Source organism: Taudactylus pleione, unplaced genomic scaffold (genome assembly GCF_031769625.1).
Source record: "Taudactylus pleione unplaced genomic scaffold, aTauple2 ptg000275l, whole genome shotgun sequence".
Lineage (NCBI taxonomy): Eukaryota > Metazoa > Chordata > Amphibia > Anura > Myobatrachidae > Taudactylus > Taudactylus pleione.
The window spans coordinates 4513876-4533787 of record NW_028284677.1 but is presented as its reverse complement, the minus strand read 5'-3'; the positions used below and the strand labels follow the sequence as shown (position 1 = coordinate 4533787).

General features: G+C 42.5%; 1 protein-coding gene across 5 annotated transcripts in view; it reads left to right on the top strand.

Annotated features, from left to right (window-relative positions):
* Window positions 1-19912, top strand: part of LOC148513638 (FERM domain-containing protein 6-like) — a 160967-nt gene that overhangs the window by 116737 nt on the left and 24318 nt on the right. For 4 of the 5 annotated variants that reach the window (XM_088481615.1, XM_088481618.1, XM_088481613.1 and 1 more), the window contains one exon: window positions 10661-10835. In XM_088481615.1, coding sequence (XP_088337741.1) covers window positions 10661-10835 — 175 coding nt within the window. The remainder of the gene's footprint in view (window positions 1-10660; window positions 10836-19912) is intronic. The other variant, XM_088481614.1, reaches the window with a different exon arrangement.

The window sequence follows — 19912 nt, the reverse complement described above, 5'->3', positions numbered from 1 at the left end:
CTTCAGCTACAGGTGTAGTCTCTCAAGTGTACCCTCATTTTTATCACTACAAGCCTTTGGGATAACTAGAATGCAGTAGACAGTGCTCTGACGTAGCCAACATATCTTGTGTATGGAACTCCATCTTCAAAAGAAACATTTGAAGAGTTAAATAAGGACAATGATTCCTGCTTCATTAGTTCAATACAATCATGATCAGGAAAATAAAAAGGCTATATTTTCAGTGTCCTCCTTGACAAACTCACTATTTACTTGTATATTTTATCACTATTCTCTCCCATCTTTTGAAACCTGCAAAAGCAGGATTCAACCATTAGTATAAGGGCTAAGGGGTATTCCAACATTATGTCAGCACTTAACAGTGTCTTAAGTGACAAGAGTTTCCATGTGACCAAGTGATTGTTCAAGGACCCCATGAACATGAGTTAGACTCATGACCAAACAGTATAAACAGCATACTATAATCCGATAAAACTAATGCTGATGCATTAATAATATTTAGTTTTACAACATGACAAACTTCAATTTATTCATATGTTAATGCAAGGGGATCCTGTATCAATCCCTTGTTTGCATTTTACAAAAGTTGCAATTTATCTTTAAATACTTTATCATTTTGTTTTACTTGTGCAGAATACTCAGTAATACTATTGTTTCATGCAAACAATTTTGCTCTGAATCAACACTAAATCGTCCACATATCGTATAATGATTATGACTGCACTGGCAAACAGCCAATCTTAACATTAGAATTTGCAGCACACCCTTGTGGCAGTTTAAACTAAACATACTGCTTTTTTTATTAGGGACTAAAAGGCAGTAAAATCTATGAGGTGGGTGGTATGCCATTCAACAAGGTGTGCAGATTAGGTACCGTTAGTGTATTAAACCTGTAACCTTCTACCTATTTGGTTACTGATCTTATCTTAAAGGGTATTGTTTAACTGGCCACACATATTATCTTTAAGTGTAATTTAAATGGGCAGTAGCCTTATATCTATTTTACCCTGTGTCCATAACATATCATTTCAGTATAGACTTTCAACATTAATGAGCTAAAGTCACTTCCCCATCTCAATATTCTATTGTGGCATTTTAATGCTGAGAATAGATTTGCCCCTAGCAGATTAAGTGGGCCGTCATCAGAGACTATTACACCATTATTTGCAATAATCTGCAATGGATTTGTCTTTTGTAAATACTGTTTTTGACCATCCAGGCCAGTGGCCGGGACTACAGAGGAGGTCCAATGTTCTGGTGAGATTAATTTGAACTGAATAACATCTTTAGCAGCCCCAGATAGATACAATATATTGCGGGATTCTGACTGGTCATATTAAGAGGTAGATGATTCTGAGGGCTACAGTATCTTCCTATGATTGTTTGGCTATCTGTGTTCTATTCTAATACACATACACATAGGTTTACTGAGATGAGGACCTTATGTTATTAATGTTACCTTCTCAATAATTGTTACATTTCAACACTTGTTGTAAACACTTCAATGTTACAATCCAATTTACTCACTGTGGGTAACATATATATGTAAATAACAATAACCTTATAAGTCCTTGTACAGGATTAAGGTGGAGGTGGACAGAATTACCTACACTGTCCCCGTAATACCATAACCATACATCACTAGTATCATTAGAATAAAGGTCAATAGCAAAAAAAAATAAAAACACTTTTTGCAACAAAACAAAGGCTCATATTAAAAGTAAAAACCATTGTGATGTGCTTGCTGGCCTGTGGAATGTTACTCCTCTTTACAGAGAAAAAATATCAGTAAAACAAAACTTTGCATACACAGAGATTTTTTACTGAACCTTTTGTGAACAATTGTCATACTTCAAATATTTGAATATCTTCCTAACATCACATTTAAATATCATTGAATATACACTTTAATTTATGTATTTTTTACGTTCAAATCAGCAGACATTTTCATTTTGAAGGTCGTTTGCATTGCAAGCTAATTATTTTCTGCACAAACTGCTGAAATTTCAACTTCTTCTGAACACTCACTCCCCCTCCCTTCAGAATGTCTTAAAGGGAGATTGTCAGATCTCAGACACACAATAAGCAAAACCTCAGCATCTGATTCAAAATCAATTTCTTTTAAAATGTAACTACTGTATTACATTGTATGGACGTCCCCAAACACATAGGATTAAACTGAAATATTTCAACACTTGTCTGAAATCTACCTTCTGCAATTTTTACATGCACTTATCTTTACATTTAAAATCATAAACAATTTAAAGCACTCCACAATTTAATTGAGGATGTTCACATTTCTATGTATTTTTCTTATTCTTTTAATTTTTGGTATCTTTTCTGGGTTCAGTATACTGTATGATACCTTCAGTTTACAAACTCTAAAGCATGTGATGATTTGAAATAGTGGTGCTGTAAATTGTACAGTCTACATCAGGGCATAGCTACTTATTTTCAGCAACATTCCTTACTGATCAATCTAGACCTACTGTCCTTACAGATGTTACTTGAAAATAATCCTTAAGGTACATACAATTAATTTCTTATTCCCTTTCTTGTGAATCTTTAACAAGATATGGTTTATCACTTTTATCTAATTTAAAGTTTGCCTTCAAGTTTGTTACTCTTTCTCTGTACCCCTGACATTTTGTGTGATGGCCGCGCATGCATGGTAGGACAAGGGCCGGATTTACCACAAGGCGTTAGAGGAGACCGCCTAGGGCCTGCCTCTCCCGACCAGCAAAATATGTCAAACATTTAAGTTTTTATTCAACTATTGTCTCCTCTGCCCGCCGACGGGGGCAGCCTTACGACAGCTGAGTGGGTGGGTGTTTGGGGATCACCTCCTGACCAATGACGCCTCTCACTAATGTGGGTCTCCATGTCCCTCCAGGCCCCAGTATGTCTTTGTATCATCTCTGTTTGTCTGGCCTTTGTGTTTCCTCCTTTCTTTGCTTTGCTTGTGTCTTCTATTTCTCCTCCCATTATATCTGTCCCCCACCTAATTCTATAATTTATCCACCATGGTCAAGCTTTTTACTATACCCCCTACCACCGTTCTCTATATACAGCCACCCCCTTTCTTCCACTTGTCCCTCCTCTCCGTCCCACCAGAGAAGGTGGTTCCGCTCCGTGGCATTCCTTCATGCTAACCGGCACTAGGGATTCATCAGGGGTCGGAGGAGTGCCTATTGAGCCTTGACTGGAGGAAACACGCTCCTCCTGACCCCCTTGTTTTGAGGTACCAGCAGAACCACACACGTTCTTTTTATTATTAAACCTCCTTAGTGATATAAAATGTATTGTGCGATTTGATACTGTTAAAACAAGTAGCCAACTGAAATTAATCTTAATACTTAATTCAAAATAGTTACAGTATATTCCTTGTAGGGTGTATTTTTATTTTTGTGCAGTATATACATTTAAGTAGGTAGTCTGATTAGAGCGTCTGTCAGTTAAAGTGTTCATACATAAACATACATTTCAATTTAATAATTAAATTTATATAGCTGTTTAGTCCCCTATAATCCCTTTAGATATAATGTTACCATTTCTCTGGCATTGTAATTCTAGTTCTGACTGTTATTTTCCTTTGTTGAACCTTTTAGATAATTGAATTATATTTTGCATGTAGTTGCATTTATAGTTATTTGTGAGTTAACCTTCACATTTAAAACAAACTGAGAAGAATTATGTTCTATATTAGATAGTGGACTTCATATCAAGTCTCAATATAAAGTCTCTAGGGCAGTGGTTCCCAAACTCTTTTGAATCACGGCTCCCTAGTGTATCAGCATTGTTTTCACAGCACCCCTGAGCCAAACGTTTGTTATTGAGAAATTCAGAAACAAATGTAGTAAAATAGTAAAGTGAAGTAAATTGTGCTGACCTGTAATCTTTAGGTTTGGTTATATAGTTGTGGACAGGTTCTGCTTCTGTTTGACCATAAAGAATTTGATTTGGTGCTGGATCACCAACCTGAGGCACCCCTGCAAGTGTCCCGAGGCACCCCTGGGGGAACCACTGCTGTAGGGTATGAAATATCGGCGGCTCAGTAGAGTACCAGCTCGGGGGACTGCCTGGACCCACTGCCGGCTAGCGCTGTCAGCTTTTTAGAGGATGCTGCGCTGTCCAATTATGATGGATGCCAACTTGCCAGTGTATTTCTTGTGGCTCCCCTCCCCCGATGCTGAAAGCATAATTTCCTGCTTATGCTGAACAGTGATAATGGAGGGGGTAAGATACTCCTTTCTGAGCCTCTGCAGGAAGCTGAGTATACCTTGTCATTACTACACATTGTGCTGGTTTCCCTGCTGTATGATATTGCTCTGCATGCCAATACCTGTCTGTGCTATCACAGAGTACTCTGCATACTGTACTAGCAGAGCCGGTGCTAGGGTGTTCAGCACCGTGTGCCGCACCCCCCGGCAAACTATAAATTTGCGTCCACCTCAGTCAGGGACAGGCAGCTGTGTCTGTGTGTATCTCTCTCACTCACTGGTGGGTTGCAATGCACAGATGAGGCAGCTCCTTCATTGCTCCTTTTCTTGGGAACAGCACACCACAGACAGAGTGGTGGCACGGTGTGATGTCATTGCGTGTGTAAACTGCCGGTCTACATGCTATTGCTTGCAATGACACTGTTCATAACAATTTAACAAGGCAGGGATACAAATTAGCTTGTCCCACTCAGGGGCGGGCAATTTCCTGACTGAACAGCCGCGTACATCAATCTTTATATGCAGCTGTGGCTGCTATTAACTATCTCTTTTACACTTCACTTTTCCTATTATGGCGGTGCCCTGGGGCGGCTCAGCTGGTCTAGTTTGGAGGTGTCCTGCACTCTGGATTTTAACCCTAGTATGTTAGGGGCCTACCCTAAAGGGGTTACCTGGATATGGTGGGTAGATAGGCCCATAACCTTGGCCAAGATTATGCTAAAAACCTCTATTGCTTGCAAAATTTGATTGTAAATGTATTTCTATATAATTAGTAATTTGGAGTTGTGCACCTGTGATCTGTTTGTTTCTGTGCGTACATAAATTAAATTTAAATTCAGGCGGTCCGGACCACCCAGGTGTTGGGCCTTTCAGTCTGAGAGCAGGCTGATTAGTAGTTGCAAGCAAAAAATATGGTAGTTGCTCAATCAGCTTAATGACATACTACAGGTGCTTGTAAAGGGCAGGGTTTACACTGAACTACAGTAAAAAGGAATTTGCCCTCCAGCACACTGCAGCTAAATCAAAATCGTGTGATACCCTGGGGATGGTCCTTGGCTGGAATTCAGTGCCATGTGAAGGTCCTCTCCCTTCGGCTCCTCCCCCAGCTCAGGGCCCCATTCCACTGTGGTCTTACCGTCCCCGAGCTGCTCCTCCCTCCCTCACCCTTCGCCCCCTCAGAGACTCACGGCAGCCATTTTCTGCAACAGTCTCCGGGAATGCTGGGTCCGGTCTCCCTGTATACCTCTCCCAGGAGCCAGGTTATACAGCGCTATTTCCTACCAGCCACTGCAGTCTGTGTAGTTTAGTGCCTACTGCAGTTAACTCATATGCTCTGCATTGTATGTGGCTTGTGTTAATGCTGCTGTCTATTTTTCTCAACTGTCAGCTTATACCTTTCCCTTTCTTTCATTATAACCCTGGAATACTGATGTATAGGGGGTTCACTGTACCTCACATCTACCTGTATTTGTGAGGGTTGCATATACTGTATATCTGTGTTGCACACTATACTGTGCCATATTGTACAAATATCTGGGTTGCTCACTGCACTGTGCCAGATTGTGTGCTATATTATCCTTGTAGCTATGTCTAGCAAAAGCAAGAACAACAAGCAGCCTGCTGCTCCCACTCTTGTTTCTTGTAAGTACTGTTTAGCAGGCTTAGCTTCAGAGGACCTCATTCTAGATTATCTATGTGCATCTTGTTATATGGCACCTGGCCCATCAGCTCCTGCATCCTCTCCTCAGGACCCCCCTGGGCTTCTTTTCCGCAGTTGTTGGCAAACATTGCAGACTATCTAGCAGTCCCTGTGGTAGCTCCCCCTATGGGATGGCCACAGCAGGTATTCCCTGCAAATCCTTTGCCTCCCCCATGGGTAGATGAACTTTCTACCTCAGTGCAGAGTCTGGCAGCTACCTCTACAACCTGTCAACAAATGTTGCAAAAGGAGAGACCCTTATCTAGTAAACCTACTAAGCGGGCTGTGTTAGCTTCCCTGTCCACCCAGCTATCAGCGTTATCATCTGGGGAGGCATAAGACGCAGACCTCTCTGACTCCCCATCGGGAGAGGAGAAGCCCCCCTCTAAATTTGAATATACCTGCACTTGTGAGAGCTGTAAAATCTATTCTTCAAATAGAAAAACCACCCACTCCTAAGGCAAAAGAGAGAGTCTAAAGGTAGTTTTGCCAGAGTTTCCTCACTCTGATGGAATATGCCAAGTAAAAGGTTTCAGCTGCCCTAAATGCTTGATTTCTTTTTACCCTCTTCCAGGTACTGATTGCACTAAATGGGAAGTTCCCCCTGCAGTGGATTTCCACGTGACACACCTAGTTAAGAACGCTACCGTACCTATCCATACAGCAACCTCCTTAAAGGAGATTACAGATAGAAGGATTGAAGCTTGCCTGAAGTCTATATACTCTCTTACAGGCGCTATTACTCATCCTGCCAGGGCTAAAGCCTGGGTGGCAAAAGCCATTGAGAGTTGGGCAGAGGCCCTAGAAGATACATTTCCCTGTGATGCTTTGAGGAACAGCGTCCTACATCTCTCACATTAGGGATGCAGCCTCCTATTTAGGAGAAGCGGCTTTGGATTCTGGTCTCCTAGCTTCCAAGGCATCTGCTACTTCCATGGTAACCAGTCGTATCATTTGGCTTTGCTCATGGAAGAAAGACTCTGACTCTATAAAGGCTTTGGAGTCTCTACCTTACTCTGGGGAGATCCTGTTTGGCTCAGAATTGGACAAGAATGTGACTACCTTGGCAGCTTCTAAGATGGCATTCTTGCTCTCTGCATCTCCTGCGAAGCCTCGGATGTCATCCTTTCGGTCCTTTCATCCCCAGGGAAAAGCTAAAGGTCAGTCCTTTCCATGGCATTCGATATCCACAAAGGCCTCCACACCTAGGACCAAACAGGCCTGGGCTACTAGACGTCCGCCTACCAAATCTGAAGACAAGCCTTCAGCATGACGGGGTGGGCCTCTTCCTGGGGGCTTCCAGGGTGGGAGACCGACTTCTTCAGTTCACCCAACTGCCATGATCTTGGTAAAGACCCGAGGAGCTGTAGAAGGCCCAATAGGCAGTACTTGAAATTGGTAATGTTGCTGTAGGACAGCAAACCGGAGATACTGCTGATGAGAGGGCACTATTGGTACATGTAGCTAAGCATCCTAAATGTCCAGACACACCATAAAGTCCCTATGCTCAATAAAGCCTAGGGTTTCCATGTGAAACCTGGGCACCCTGATAAACTTGTTCAGAGACCTGAGGTTGAGGATAGGCCGATGAGACCCGTTGGGCTTCTGAACCAAGAAAAGGTTAGAATAATAACCCGTCCCTCGTTGTGATGAGGGGACCGGAATTAATACCCCCGAGAGCAGCAAGGACTGAATGGCCGCCTGGAGGAGCAGGGCTTTGCTTGGGTCCGATGGAGGTCCTGTGCAAAAGAACTGCTGGTGGGGCCGCCTCAGGAATGAGAGGGCATATCCATGGGAGACCAGTGTTCATCCCATGGGGTTCTCAATTGGGAAGCAGATTTCCTCAGCCGTCACGACGTGAATGCAGGTTAGTGGTCTCTATATCCAGAAGTCTTTCAGCTCCTGGTGGACAAATTGGGTCTACTGGACGTGGACCTCATGGCTTCATGACACAACCACAAGCTTCCAGTCTACGGGGGCAGGACAAGGGACCCCGACGCAGCCTTTGTGGATGCATTATCTGTGAGGTGGACCTTCCATTTGGCATACGTCTTTCCTCCAGTCTCCCTTCCACAGGTTTTTTGGAAGGTCAAGCAAGAAGGGGGCACTGTCCTGTTGGTAGCTCCGGCTTGGTACAGACACCATTGGTACTCCGATCTTCAAAGTCTCTCCATACATGCTCCTCTCCAACTCCCTCTACGACCAGACCTGTTTTCTCAGCGTCCCTGTCTACATCCAGACCTGGCCCATTTATCTTTTAATGGCTTGGCTCTTGAGACATCCCTCCTATGGTCTAAAGGGTTTTCTAGCTGTGTGGTCCAGACCATGCTCAGAGCGTGTAAACCGGACTCTGCCAGGATTTATCACTGGATGTGGCATACATATTTCCAGTGTTGTGCTACTAGAAACTATTACACTCAGGTTTTTGGGGTTTCTAGAATCCTTGCCTTTCTTCAAGCTGGATTGGATCTTGGACTCCGCCTAGCCTCTCTGAAAGTGCACGTCTCTGCTCTGTCCATCTGGTTCCAGCGCAGAATTGCTCCTCTGCCGGATGTTCACACCTTCCTTTAGGGTTTTCTCCATATACAAGCTCCCTTTGTCCCTCCTGTGGTTCCGTGGGATTTGTCAGTGGTTCTCCATGCACTTCAGGAACCTCCATTTGAACCTCTGGAGTCAGTAGACCTCAAATGGCTCACTGCAAAGACTTTTTCTTCTTCGATGAGCTGCCCACGAGTAATCCACAAAGCGAGTAGAATGAGCAGATACTGTAGCCGGCACTGTGTGTAAGCCTGTGAGATAGTCATGCAAAGCCATCTGGCCAGAGTCTTTGTTAGCTGGCCATCCCTTCTTGTGGAATTCTTATAGGACAAATAGGGAGCCCGATTTCCTGAAGGAACTAGTATGGTCCACGTAGATCTTCAGACACGGACCACATCCAAAGAGGCCTCACCTGCCAAGAGGTCTGGTAATTGAAAGGCCGGAACCACAATTTCCTCATTAAGGCTGACCACCTTGGGAAGGAAGCCAGGGCGCATTTGAAGAACAGCCCTGTCCTGGTGAAAGCTCGGAAATGGGGAGCGACAGGAGAGCGCCCCTAAATCCGATAACCTATGGGCAGATGCTATAGCCAGAAGAAGAAAACTAAGAAAGTCTTTGCAGTGAGCTTGAGGTCTACTGAATCCAGGGGTTCAAATGGAGTTTCATGAAGTGCATGGAGAACCATTGACAAATCTCCAGGGGGATCCCCAAGTATGCCCCAGGTGTTTTTAAGTGTGCAATTGGTTGTGGCAGGTGGAATTTTAAAGTTTTTACAAACTTCACTTTAGGGACTTTAAAATATGCTAGCAACCATTTTCGTGTCCCCCAAATTGCAGGGGCTACTTATTATTTGGTAAAAAAAAACCTGCTAAATGCTATTCCTCACCACTTGTGCAAAGATGCTAAATAGCACCAATTCAGAGCATTTAAGCACCCCAAATACCTTCAGCAGGCCTATTCGGGGGTATCTATAGTGATCCCCAATGTCACTGCATCTTTTGGGGGGTGTCGGGCTGATTTCCCCAAATCTGACAACTGCTTTGGGACATCCCCATTGTCTCCCTGTGGAGACCTATGGACCCTGAAGAAGAAAAGGAGAGTTATGGTAAAACTTACCCTTGTTAACCATAGGCAAATGCAGGTGTGGGTTCCGTCTGCCTAGAAACCCCCCTCCCCAGCACATACCATGACCACAGTAAAAATAGTAATAGAATAGAATTTTACTAGTGCTACATGTACTTCTCAGTATCACAAATGAAATAATTAGCACCACCAGTGGATCTTTTAACATGTATCAGCCAGTAATAAATAACCTGTGCACCAACTAGGAGATCTGGAAAACATGCACTGTTAGGGATGCACTGCTATAGTGCCCAATATCTACATATATGTCCAGGGCAGTGCTAGGTTCTTCTGCTGCTCCTCCAGACTCCCAGACTTGCTCTTATACTCTGGAATGGAGCCCACATCTAAAATAAAACCATTCAGCTCAGGCAAGATGGCTTACTGCCGCATCAAATGACTTACTGTGATTCTGTATATACTGGAATTATGACAAACAATACACATTGTTTGACGCATATTAAAGCTGTTTAAGTACTAATTCTGTTCTCTTCATGGACTGGCCACACTCGCTCTAAAATCAACCATTTGGAAACCCCCCTCTAGAAATCCTGCGTTTGCCACTGTTAACTTTCTTTCATCGAAGTCCGTAGGGTCTACAGAGCACCTGTCCTAATGCACCTGGCTTCTATGGGTTTTTTCTCTTGGTCACTTGTTTCCTTCTCTGTGTGAGAGTGTGATTCTTCAGTGCACCAGGCTTCCTTCTTTCCTATCCTGCTCCTGCATTGGAATTATTTACAAAACTGAGTTGCTTTCAGGCTGTGGGCGAGGTGTAGGGGGAAGGACCGGGGCATCCTGAGATAGAAAAAAGTTTGCTGTTGGTGTCCGGTCCTCCAAGTACCACCTACACCTCATTGTCTCCTTGTGGACCCTATGGACGTTGAAGAAAGAGTTAGCAAGGGTACATTTTACTCTCCTTTTTTATGCTAACTTGAATAAAACAAAAACTGTAAATGCAAATGTTTTAATTAAAAATTCCCTGTTACATAATATAGCACTCTCCATGCATGACTGTCTGTTATTACATGTTGTTTTTAATTACTCTTTTTTTTATTTTTTTATTGTTTTTTTTTCCCCCAAGGGAAAGAAGTTTGAGATTCAACCAGATGGTCTGCCCTCTGCACGTAAGCTGGTTTACTACACTGGCAGTGCATTCAGGTCACAACACCTTTTACAGTTGCTTAGCAACAGTCACAGGCTATATCTGAACATACAACCAGTTCAAAAGCAGATTAGAAAGCTTGAAGAAAAAGAAGGTAATGTAACTTTAATAAAAAAAAATCTGCACATAAACCTATTTACATCTAGAAATGTTTGAGCCGAGGGCAAGAAACCAGTTTTACCTGCATTCTACATCTTGGAGATGGTCCTAAACAAACAGATTCTCAGAGCAAAGCATTACAATGACCCCATCTCTCCCTCAGGCTTTGCAATGCTTTTATTGTTTAGGGCCTGAGCAACAGGTTGTGTTAACATTCCTTTTGTGTAATCATCAGAATGTCAACAAATGTTTTTGACATGGCTTGTTGCTAAATGATCATTTGTTTGTGACCATGACTTGTTTTAATGTGTCTGATATTGGACTGTATATTGACCATAATTTCTGTTACCCCTTATAATCATTGTGTCCTCGTGCTTGGACTACTGCAATGTACTCTACCTGGGTCTCCCAGGAAAAGAACTATGCTATTAGCAGCTGGTACAAAATGCAATGCCAAATGAACTGTTAGCTAGTCAAACACTGTCATTGCAGTCTCCCTGTGTACCTCTCCTTTGGTGGCCAGGTTATACAGAGCTGAATATCCTACTAAGCTGTTTGTGCTTTTTGTAGTTGATTTAAGAGCCTATTGCAAATATATTGCTTAAATGCATTAAGTTTTGCTGTTATACTGCCTTTATTTTTCTGAAAAAAACTGTCAGTTTTATAACTGGACTTCACATTTACTAGATATTTGTGAAGGTGGTCACATTACATTGTTGCCTTTTTATGACTAAAGGGGCCTATCCATTACCCAACTTTGTGAACGATCCGACCAAAACCAAGAGGTTTTGTTCGCATTGTTCACAAAGTTGGGTAATGGATAGCCGGCAAGGACCAGTTATGCGCGTGCATGCTGCATCCTTGCCGATCCCGACTATCTACTGAAGATGCCCGTCAATCTGAAGACGCTCGTCAGGTTCGGCATGTTCAGAGATAGGAGGTTGGGCTCCTGCACTGAATGATGTTCAGTGAACGTTGTTCGGTGCGGGCACCGCACCTTGGTGACCTGAAGGTCTGAACGCTAGATGTTCAGACTTTCAGGTCACTTAATGGATAGGCACCTTAAGGGAAGTGCTTCAATTAACCCCCAGCTGCAGGACTGTAGGGGTTAAATTGTACTTCACATATACTTGTGAAGACTGGCTGCCCTTCCCCCTCTCTCCTAATTAATTAGGGATGCTCAGCTGATGCTGGTTGAGGGGAGATTTGGTCTCTCTCTGACTATACCTTTTTCCTAGGAAAGTATATAGCACCGGATTCTTACCACCTTTTGTTGCTTGTGATTCACTGCCTATTTGTATGCATTGCACTTATATCCTACCAATATGACCATGATTTAGTGCCTATTTGCAAACATGATATATGCAGGTAGATCCTACCAAACTGATGTGTTTAGGTAATTGATTAATTTCCCTTTGCAAAGATTTTATGTGATTTATGCTACTGTTGAAAAAGTTTTTACTTTTTGTTTCTTCCTAATCCCCGAACTGTCAGTGTAAAGGGTTAGAGCATGGGTTCCCAACCACGGTCCTCAAGGTACACTAGCAGTCCAGGTTTTAAGGATTTCCATAGTTGAGCACAGGTGATTTAATTAGTACCTTAGTTATTTTGATTTAACCATATGTGCTTAAGCATGGATGTCACTAAAACCAGGACTGTTAGTGTGCCTTGAAGACAGAGGTTGGGAATCACTGGGTTAGAGAGTGCTTCACTTTTATTTTTTTTCTGTGACGGGGGTCACTTGGCATTGTTAACCCTACACTTGTTGTAGGTTACTTGCAAATATTTTCTCAGGAGGCTTGGTTAGTCTCCCTGTAAAAGTCTACTTGAATGGGCTGGTAATACAGAGCTCGATATCCTACTTAGCCTTGTGTGCTGTTTGTAGTTGACTAAAAGCTTGTTGTGTGTGTGTGTGTGTGTGTGTGTGTATATATATATATATATATATATATATACATATATATATGTATGTATGTATGTATATATGTATGTATATATGTATGTATATGTATGTATATGTATATGTATGTGTATGTATATGTATGTATATGTATATATATATGTATATATATATATGTATGTATGTATATATATATATGTATGTATATATATATATATATGTATGTATATATATATGTATGTATATATATATATATATATATATATATATGTATATATATGTATGTATATATATGTATGTATATGTATGTATATGTATGTATATATATATGTATGTATATATATGTATATATATAGAATAGATATAGATTTTTTATTATTTTTTGCATTGTATGTGACTTGTGTAAATCTGCTGTGTGTTATACTGCCTTTTGTATTCCTGCATAATTGTCAGTTATAACTATCATTGCTGTTTCTCCTCATAATCCCCCTGCTACAGGGGTGTGGGTTAATTTTGGTGTGAAACACTATCACATTGTATTATATTACTTTGCTTAACATTAGGGATATTATGTCCAAAGAAAACGAGAAGTGGGAGGTGAAAGCCCCTGTGCTGGTTTCATGTATGGCCTGTCAGGTGGGTTGTCCCCTCAGGATTTCATACAGAATAGATTATGTGGTCACTGTTACAAGGAGTCACCACATTAGTTCAGCCCACCAGCTCCTGGGCAGGAACCCCCTTGGGCTTCTTTTTCCCAGATCATGAAACTGTAGACCTCTCCTTTGGTGGCCCGGTTATACAGAAGCTCAATATCCTACTAAGGGGCATATTCAATTAGACGCGAAAGGTCCCGTAGTTTTCGCATGCTGGACTTTTAGCCGACATCACTGGTTTTCCATGCGAAAAAGTATCGTGCTCATACCGGCTTATCCCCATATTCAATTAGAAAAAGTGCTGTCAGATTTTGGGAAATCAGCCTGACACCCCCCAAAAGATGCACTGACATTGGGGATCACTATAGATACCCCTGAATAGGCCTGCTGAAGGTATGTGGGGTGCTTAAATGCGCTCAATTGGTGCTATTTAGTGTCTTTGCACAAGTGGTGAAGAATAGCATTTAACAGGTTTTTTTACCAGAAAATAAGTAGCCCCTTCGAATTTGTGGGACACGAAAATGGTTGCTAGCATATTTTAAAGTCGCTAAAGTGAAGTTTGTAAAAACGTAAAATATCCACCAGACACAACCACATGCAAACTTTAAACACCTGGGGCATACTTGGGGACCCCCTGCAGTTTATTTAGCTCGTTTTTAAAGTTGTCCCCCAACTTTCAACTTTTTCGACCCCAAAATGAAAGTATTTTTTTGGGGTGATCTAAAGTCTTTTTTAAACATTTTATGACGGATTACCTTTGGGGGACTGTCCCAAGGGTGCAGGGGGGGTTTCCAAAATTTGTACCCCAAAACCCCAATTCTGCACTTTTTTTTCTACACCTATTCATAGATCGAAACTTTTTCGCCGGTTCCATTGCATTGAGTTTCCGCAACGGCTGAACTTTTCGCATGGCAAAATGACGTCACTCGCAATACTTTATCACTGAAAACTGCTTTTTGCCGCTAATTGAATACGGCCCTAAGCTGTTTATGTTTTTTAAGAACCTATTGCAAATATATTGCTTAAATGCATTAAGTTTTGCTGTGTGTTATACTGCCTTTATGTTTCTGAAAAAACTGTCAGCTATAACATTTACTAGATATTTGTGAAGGTGGTCACATTACATTGTTGCCTTTTTGTATGAGAAGTGCTCCAATTAGACACCAGAAGGTGATTTAGGCTGGATTACCTCAATCTGTACAGATCACTGAGTTTATGGTGAAACTGTTCCAAGGAGACTAGTGCATTAGGTGGGAACTCCCCCTCCCTACAGGGGATTTTTCTTCTGGGCTTCTAAATTCAAGGGTGATAATCCCGGTTCCTTTGGTTAACAAGGAAGGATATTACTCAGATTGATGTTTGATTCAGAAACTATAGGAGTCTCATCGCTCTATTCTGATTTGGAAATCTCTCAACAGGTTGGTCCAAGTGCCCAAGTTCCGTATGTACACCCTAAGGTCAATTATGCTGGCAATGGAACCTTGGGGATTTCATGGCCCTGGGCATACAGGATGCATATTTGCATGTACCTATTGCCAGGGGTTTCTGAGGTTTGCTGTTCATCAGCAACATTACCATTGCCCTTTGGTCTGTCCACAAGCCCCTCAGGGGTTTACCAAGATAATGGCAATCATGGCTACTCTTCTTAGGAGTCACTATACTGCCATGCTTACTTGGCTACCTCCAGATATTGGCACAGAATCTGGCTGACCATTGTCTGCCTATGGGGGCATGGCTGGAGAGTAAATTAGAAATGCTCTTTTTTTTTTTTCTCCAATACATCAGATGGTACATCTGGGGGAGCTACTAGGATTCCCTGATACAAAGGAACTTTCTACAGAGGGACAAGATTGCTGCATTACAATTGCCAGTGCGCAAATTGCTCCACAATCAAAGCGTGTCAGTTCACTCCGCAATACAGGTTCTGGGATCCATGGTACCCACCTTAGAACATGGTGGTATATGTCCAGTGCCTTTCCAGGCCCCTGCAGCGATGAAATCTGTCTCGGTGGGATGGTCAGTATCATCTGGTTAGGTCTCTAACGATCCTCATCTTGCCAGAAGTTCGGCTCTCCCTCTCATGGTGACTGCAGACAACTCATCGGAACAGAGGTCGCCCTCCTGGATTCCAGATTGGGTGCTCCTCACTATCGATGCCAGCCTCCGCCGATGGTGCATAGTGATGGGTCGTCACACCTTTTAGAGGGATCCCTCAGCCGATTTTGGGGATGCTCTAGCAGTGAAGTGGGTCTTCAAGCTAGCGTATCTCTTTCCTTCAATCTCCCTCCTCCCAAGGGTCATCGGGAAATTCAAGCAGGAGTGCGGCACAGTAATACTTACAGCTCTTGCTTGGGCTAGACGTCATTGGTTTACCGACCGTCAGAGTCTCTCCATAGACACCCCATGGCCTCTTCCTCTAAGGCTGGACCTGTTAACACAGGGTCCCTGTCTGCATCTGGACCTTCCTTGTCTGTCTTTGATGACGTGGCTCTTGAATCTTCCTTCTTAAGAGCCAAAGGTTTTACTAATTCTGTAATTCAGACGATGCTTAGGGAGCGGAAATCTTTCTTGGCCCGCATTTATTACAGAGTTTGGTCCTCGTTTTTTAAGTGGTGTAAACATGGAAAATATGATCCTGGAGTGTTTAGGATCTCCCGAGTGCTTTCCTTCAGGCTGGTTTAGAACGTGGTCTCCGCCTGACCACTCTGAGGGTTTGGACATCTGTACACTCAGGGTCGGATTCAGACCCGGTCGCAAGCGCTGAGCGCTCGCAACCAGGTCGATGTTTGCCCACTGGGCATGCGCACGATGGAGCTGGTCCCGTCGTGCGCATGCGTGAGACCCGGCTAGCGACGGGTGCTCCGTCGCTCCAGGTCTCGCACCAAAGGGGCAGGGGGGTGGCTTCCCAAATGGAGGCGTTCCCAAGCGAATGCTTGCCATTTGTGGGTGGCCCCACTGACATCACCAGTGGGAGAGCTTCCCGGCTCTATTAGAGCCAGAAGGTCTCTGGGGCTTGCTGCCACGAGACCCTACTACAAGGGTCTCGTCGCAAGCCCGATGGTTGCGATGGTCTTGACCATCGCGACCATCAACCTGGCCGCTCGCTATAGCTGTGGGTTGTCACCCACAGCTATGCGAGCGGCCAGGAAGCCGCTCCAAAAAAAAATAAACGCCCTGATTCAGAGCGAGCACTCTTTCAGAGCGTCCGTCTCTGAATCAGGCCCTCAGTTTGGTTTGAGCAAAGGATCGCCCCGCTGCCTGATGTTTGGACGTTTTTTCAGGGTGTTCTGAGGGTTCTGCCTCCCATTGTCACTTCGGTAGCTCCGTGGGATTTGTCTCTGGTTCTCAGGGCTCTGCAGACTCCTCAATTCGAACCCCTGAAATCAGAAGACATTAGGTGGTTGACAGCGAAGAGCGTTTTTCTTCTGACTATCTCCTCTGCCCGTAGGGTCTCTGATTTGGCAGCTCTTTCTTGTCGCTCTCCCTTTTTGGATTTTCATCAGGATAGAGCTGTTCTTCGTACCAGGGTAGGTTAACTTCCTAAGGTTGTATCCCGCTTCCATATAAATGAAGAAATTGTGGTTCCAGCCTACCAGTCTTCAGGTCTTTATAGGGGTGAAGCATCTCTGTTCCAAACACAGTGACAGCAGATTCTACTCGATCCGTGGGACCATCACGGGTGTTTCATCGTGGTGCCTCTGCTGAACAATTGTGCAAGGCAGCCACGTGGTCTTCCATCCACACATTTGTCTCACAGGGTGCTTCCTTTTGGGCGTAGGATTCTCCTTTCTACTGAAACACAGGAGCGTCCCCACCCTTAAGGGAACTGCTTTGGGACATCCCCAAGGTAATTGTTGTGGATCCTATGGACCCCGAAAAAGAATAGAGTTCTGGTATAAAATACCTTTTAACTCTTTTTTTTCTTCGAGGTCCATAGGGTCCACAGGACACCCACCCTAACGCACCTGGTGTTATGGGGTAATCTTTTTCTTTTTTATTTCTATGATTCCCTCCTCTTAAGAGACGGTGTTTCTGAGGTACAATTGTTCTTCCTTCTTATCTTTTCCTTCTCCTGGCTTGGGCTTGGTAACAAACTAAATAACTGTAGCCAGGGGCGGGGTATATATGGAGGAGGGCCCAGTGCATCCTGGGAGCTAAAGTTTGTAACTGGTGCCTGGATCACTCTAACCACATACCCAAGGTAATTTCTGTGGACCCTATGGACCAAGAAGAAAAAGTTAACAAAGGTATGTTATACCATAACTCTTATTTTTTTTTCAAGCCTATCGGACTGACTATTTGAATAGAGTGCTACTTCACCCACTAGTATTTGCACAGTATTTATTTTTTTAGGTGGCAGACTATTTGAATGAAATGCTGCTATTAATTAATTTTCCCGACATCATTTTACAACAATTCCTTTATTAATACGGCTGTCTGGATACTAGATTACTACAATTAAGTTGTATTGCTTTACTAACTTCCTGCTATTTTTTTGCTACTAATCAACTAAGACTGCTGCACTGATACTAGTTTGCTACAGGCTTACCATCAATTCTGTTGATATCATGATTATGTTTGCTATTTGATTTTTATCTGTGGCGATAGTATGCTATATATGTGTTCTGGCGCAGTCATCTAAATGTCCTTAGTATTTATGTCTTTACATATACGAACATGAAGCATTTGCTATTTAGTGGAATGTTTACATACTAATTCACTATTTTACGATTTAATAAATAAAATATTTTATATTTCCAATTGACATTATGCGCTCCTAGTTTTCTTCTTGTTTTTTCTTGTACAAATAGGTTAGCCTTTATACTCTGGTGAGCTGCATTTTGTGGTTTTCACACAGACCAATTATTGAAGCGCCTAGTTTCATTTGGGGCTACTTAGGAAATCCTTAGCTATTAGCAAGGGCTGTAAAAAAGTATTGCCAGGCTTGCCCCGTTTGCCAGAGAACCTGCCCTAAACCCTCATACCGGGCACATCTTGTTCTAGTACCACTGAACAGCAAAAGAGAAGAAAGTAGGGCTATTGTGTGGGGCACTCTTAAATACTAATTATTGTTAAATTAAAACATAACTTTTATTAGCAGCTATAAAAATAATAAAGTACCTTATAGTTTATTCAAAAAATCAGATGGTATAACTCCATCATAAAAAACAGACTTCATAAAGCATAATGAAATCTGACGGCGAATTGTTAATACATTACACACTCAGAAACTGGGTATATTTGATTGATAATATATAAAAGAAATTAACATATTTATATTGCTTGGCCGTATGCAAAAACACTCCCAAAATGTATATTTTGAACTACAGCACCTGGTATTCCCTGGAGGTCACCCTACCAGGTACTGACCAGGCCAAATACAGTTTAGCTTCCAAGATCAGACAAGATTGGGCAATCAAGTAATGTACGGCTGTAGGTATAATAGGGAAAAATTGCACAATTGCCAGGTCAAAGTAATATATATGTAGGACTAGTTGCATCTATAGTCCATTTGTTGATAAATAACAATTTCCAAAAAAAGAATGCACAGGCAAACTTTATTTGTTCCACTGATACAGGTGCCCTTTGAACGAGTCTGCATGGATATGGTTGGGCCCCTAGGAATGTTGGCTCGAGGCCACCAGTATGTTTTAGTAGTGCTGGATTACATGCGCTCTGAATCCAGATTCCCGGCATCAACTATGAAACCTCCGTCAACAGCAAAGAAAGATGACTAACTAACAGATCCAGGGTGCTTGCATATAAACCCTTGCAGAGATAGGCAATACAATTGAACAAGTTGGCATAATCCCATTGGTTCATCTGTTACGATGTTCATAGGTCAGTTTGTATTGTTATAGTTCAGCCTCCAACAGTTCTTTGTGTCAGTTTTCCCGCCGAAGAACAAGTCTAAAATGGCTACATTACAGAGTACATTTCGATACCTAACTCTATATGATCCATAATTTGCAGACGCATGTTGCGATTTCCTCACCGATGGAACCGGAAATCTGCAAATAGTGGTTCAGAATGGCACCAAACACGGTCTGCTTATCATGTACTAAACCTGAGATCTTAAATACAGTCGCTTTATTGCATAATTAATAATGAATAAAACCTTGGATATTAACCTTAATGCTAGGAAACCTTCCTATGTAAGTGTGCAATGTGTAAGTGTAAGGATATAAAGAACAGACGCTAGTTAGCATTGTGCGTCTACGTGTTTGTGGAGTACACAACGTGGTACGTGTTTTAGAGGATTGTTCATGTTATATGTTTTAGTAAATGTATGTATTTATATAATGAGGACTTTTAACATTGTTCTATTGCATTGGAATCGCACAATGCTAAATAATAACATTGCCGTATGTACTGGTATTGTGTGAGATTCGCTAAATGGCGCTGGGCGGCCATTCGCAAAATGGCGTCTTGTTGCCATTCACAAAATGGCGTCGTGCAGATTTTTAATTTTAACAGATTCTGTCTCAGCCAATTATCCTGCTTAGACAGTCCACCCTT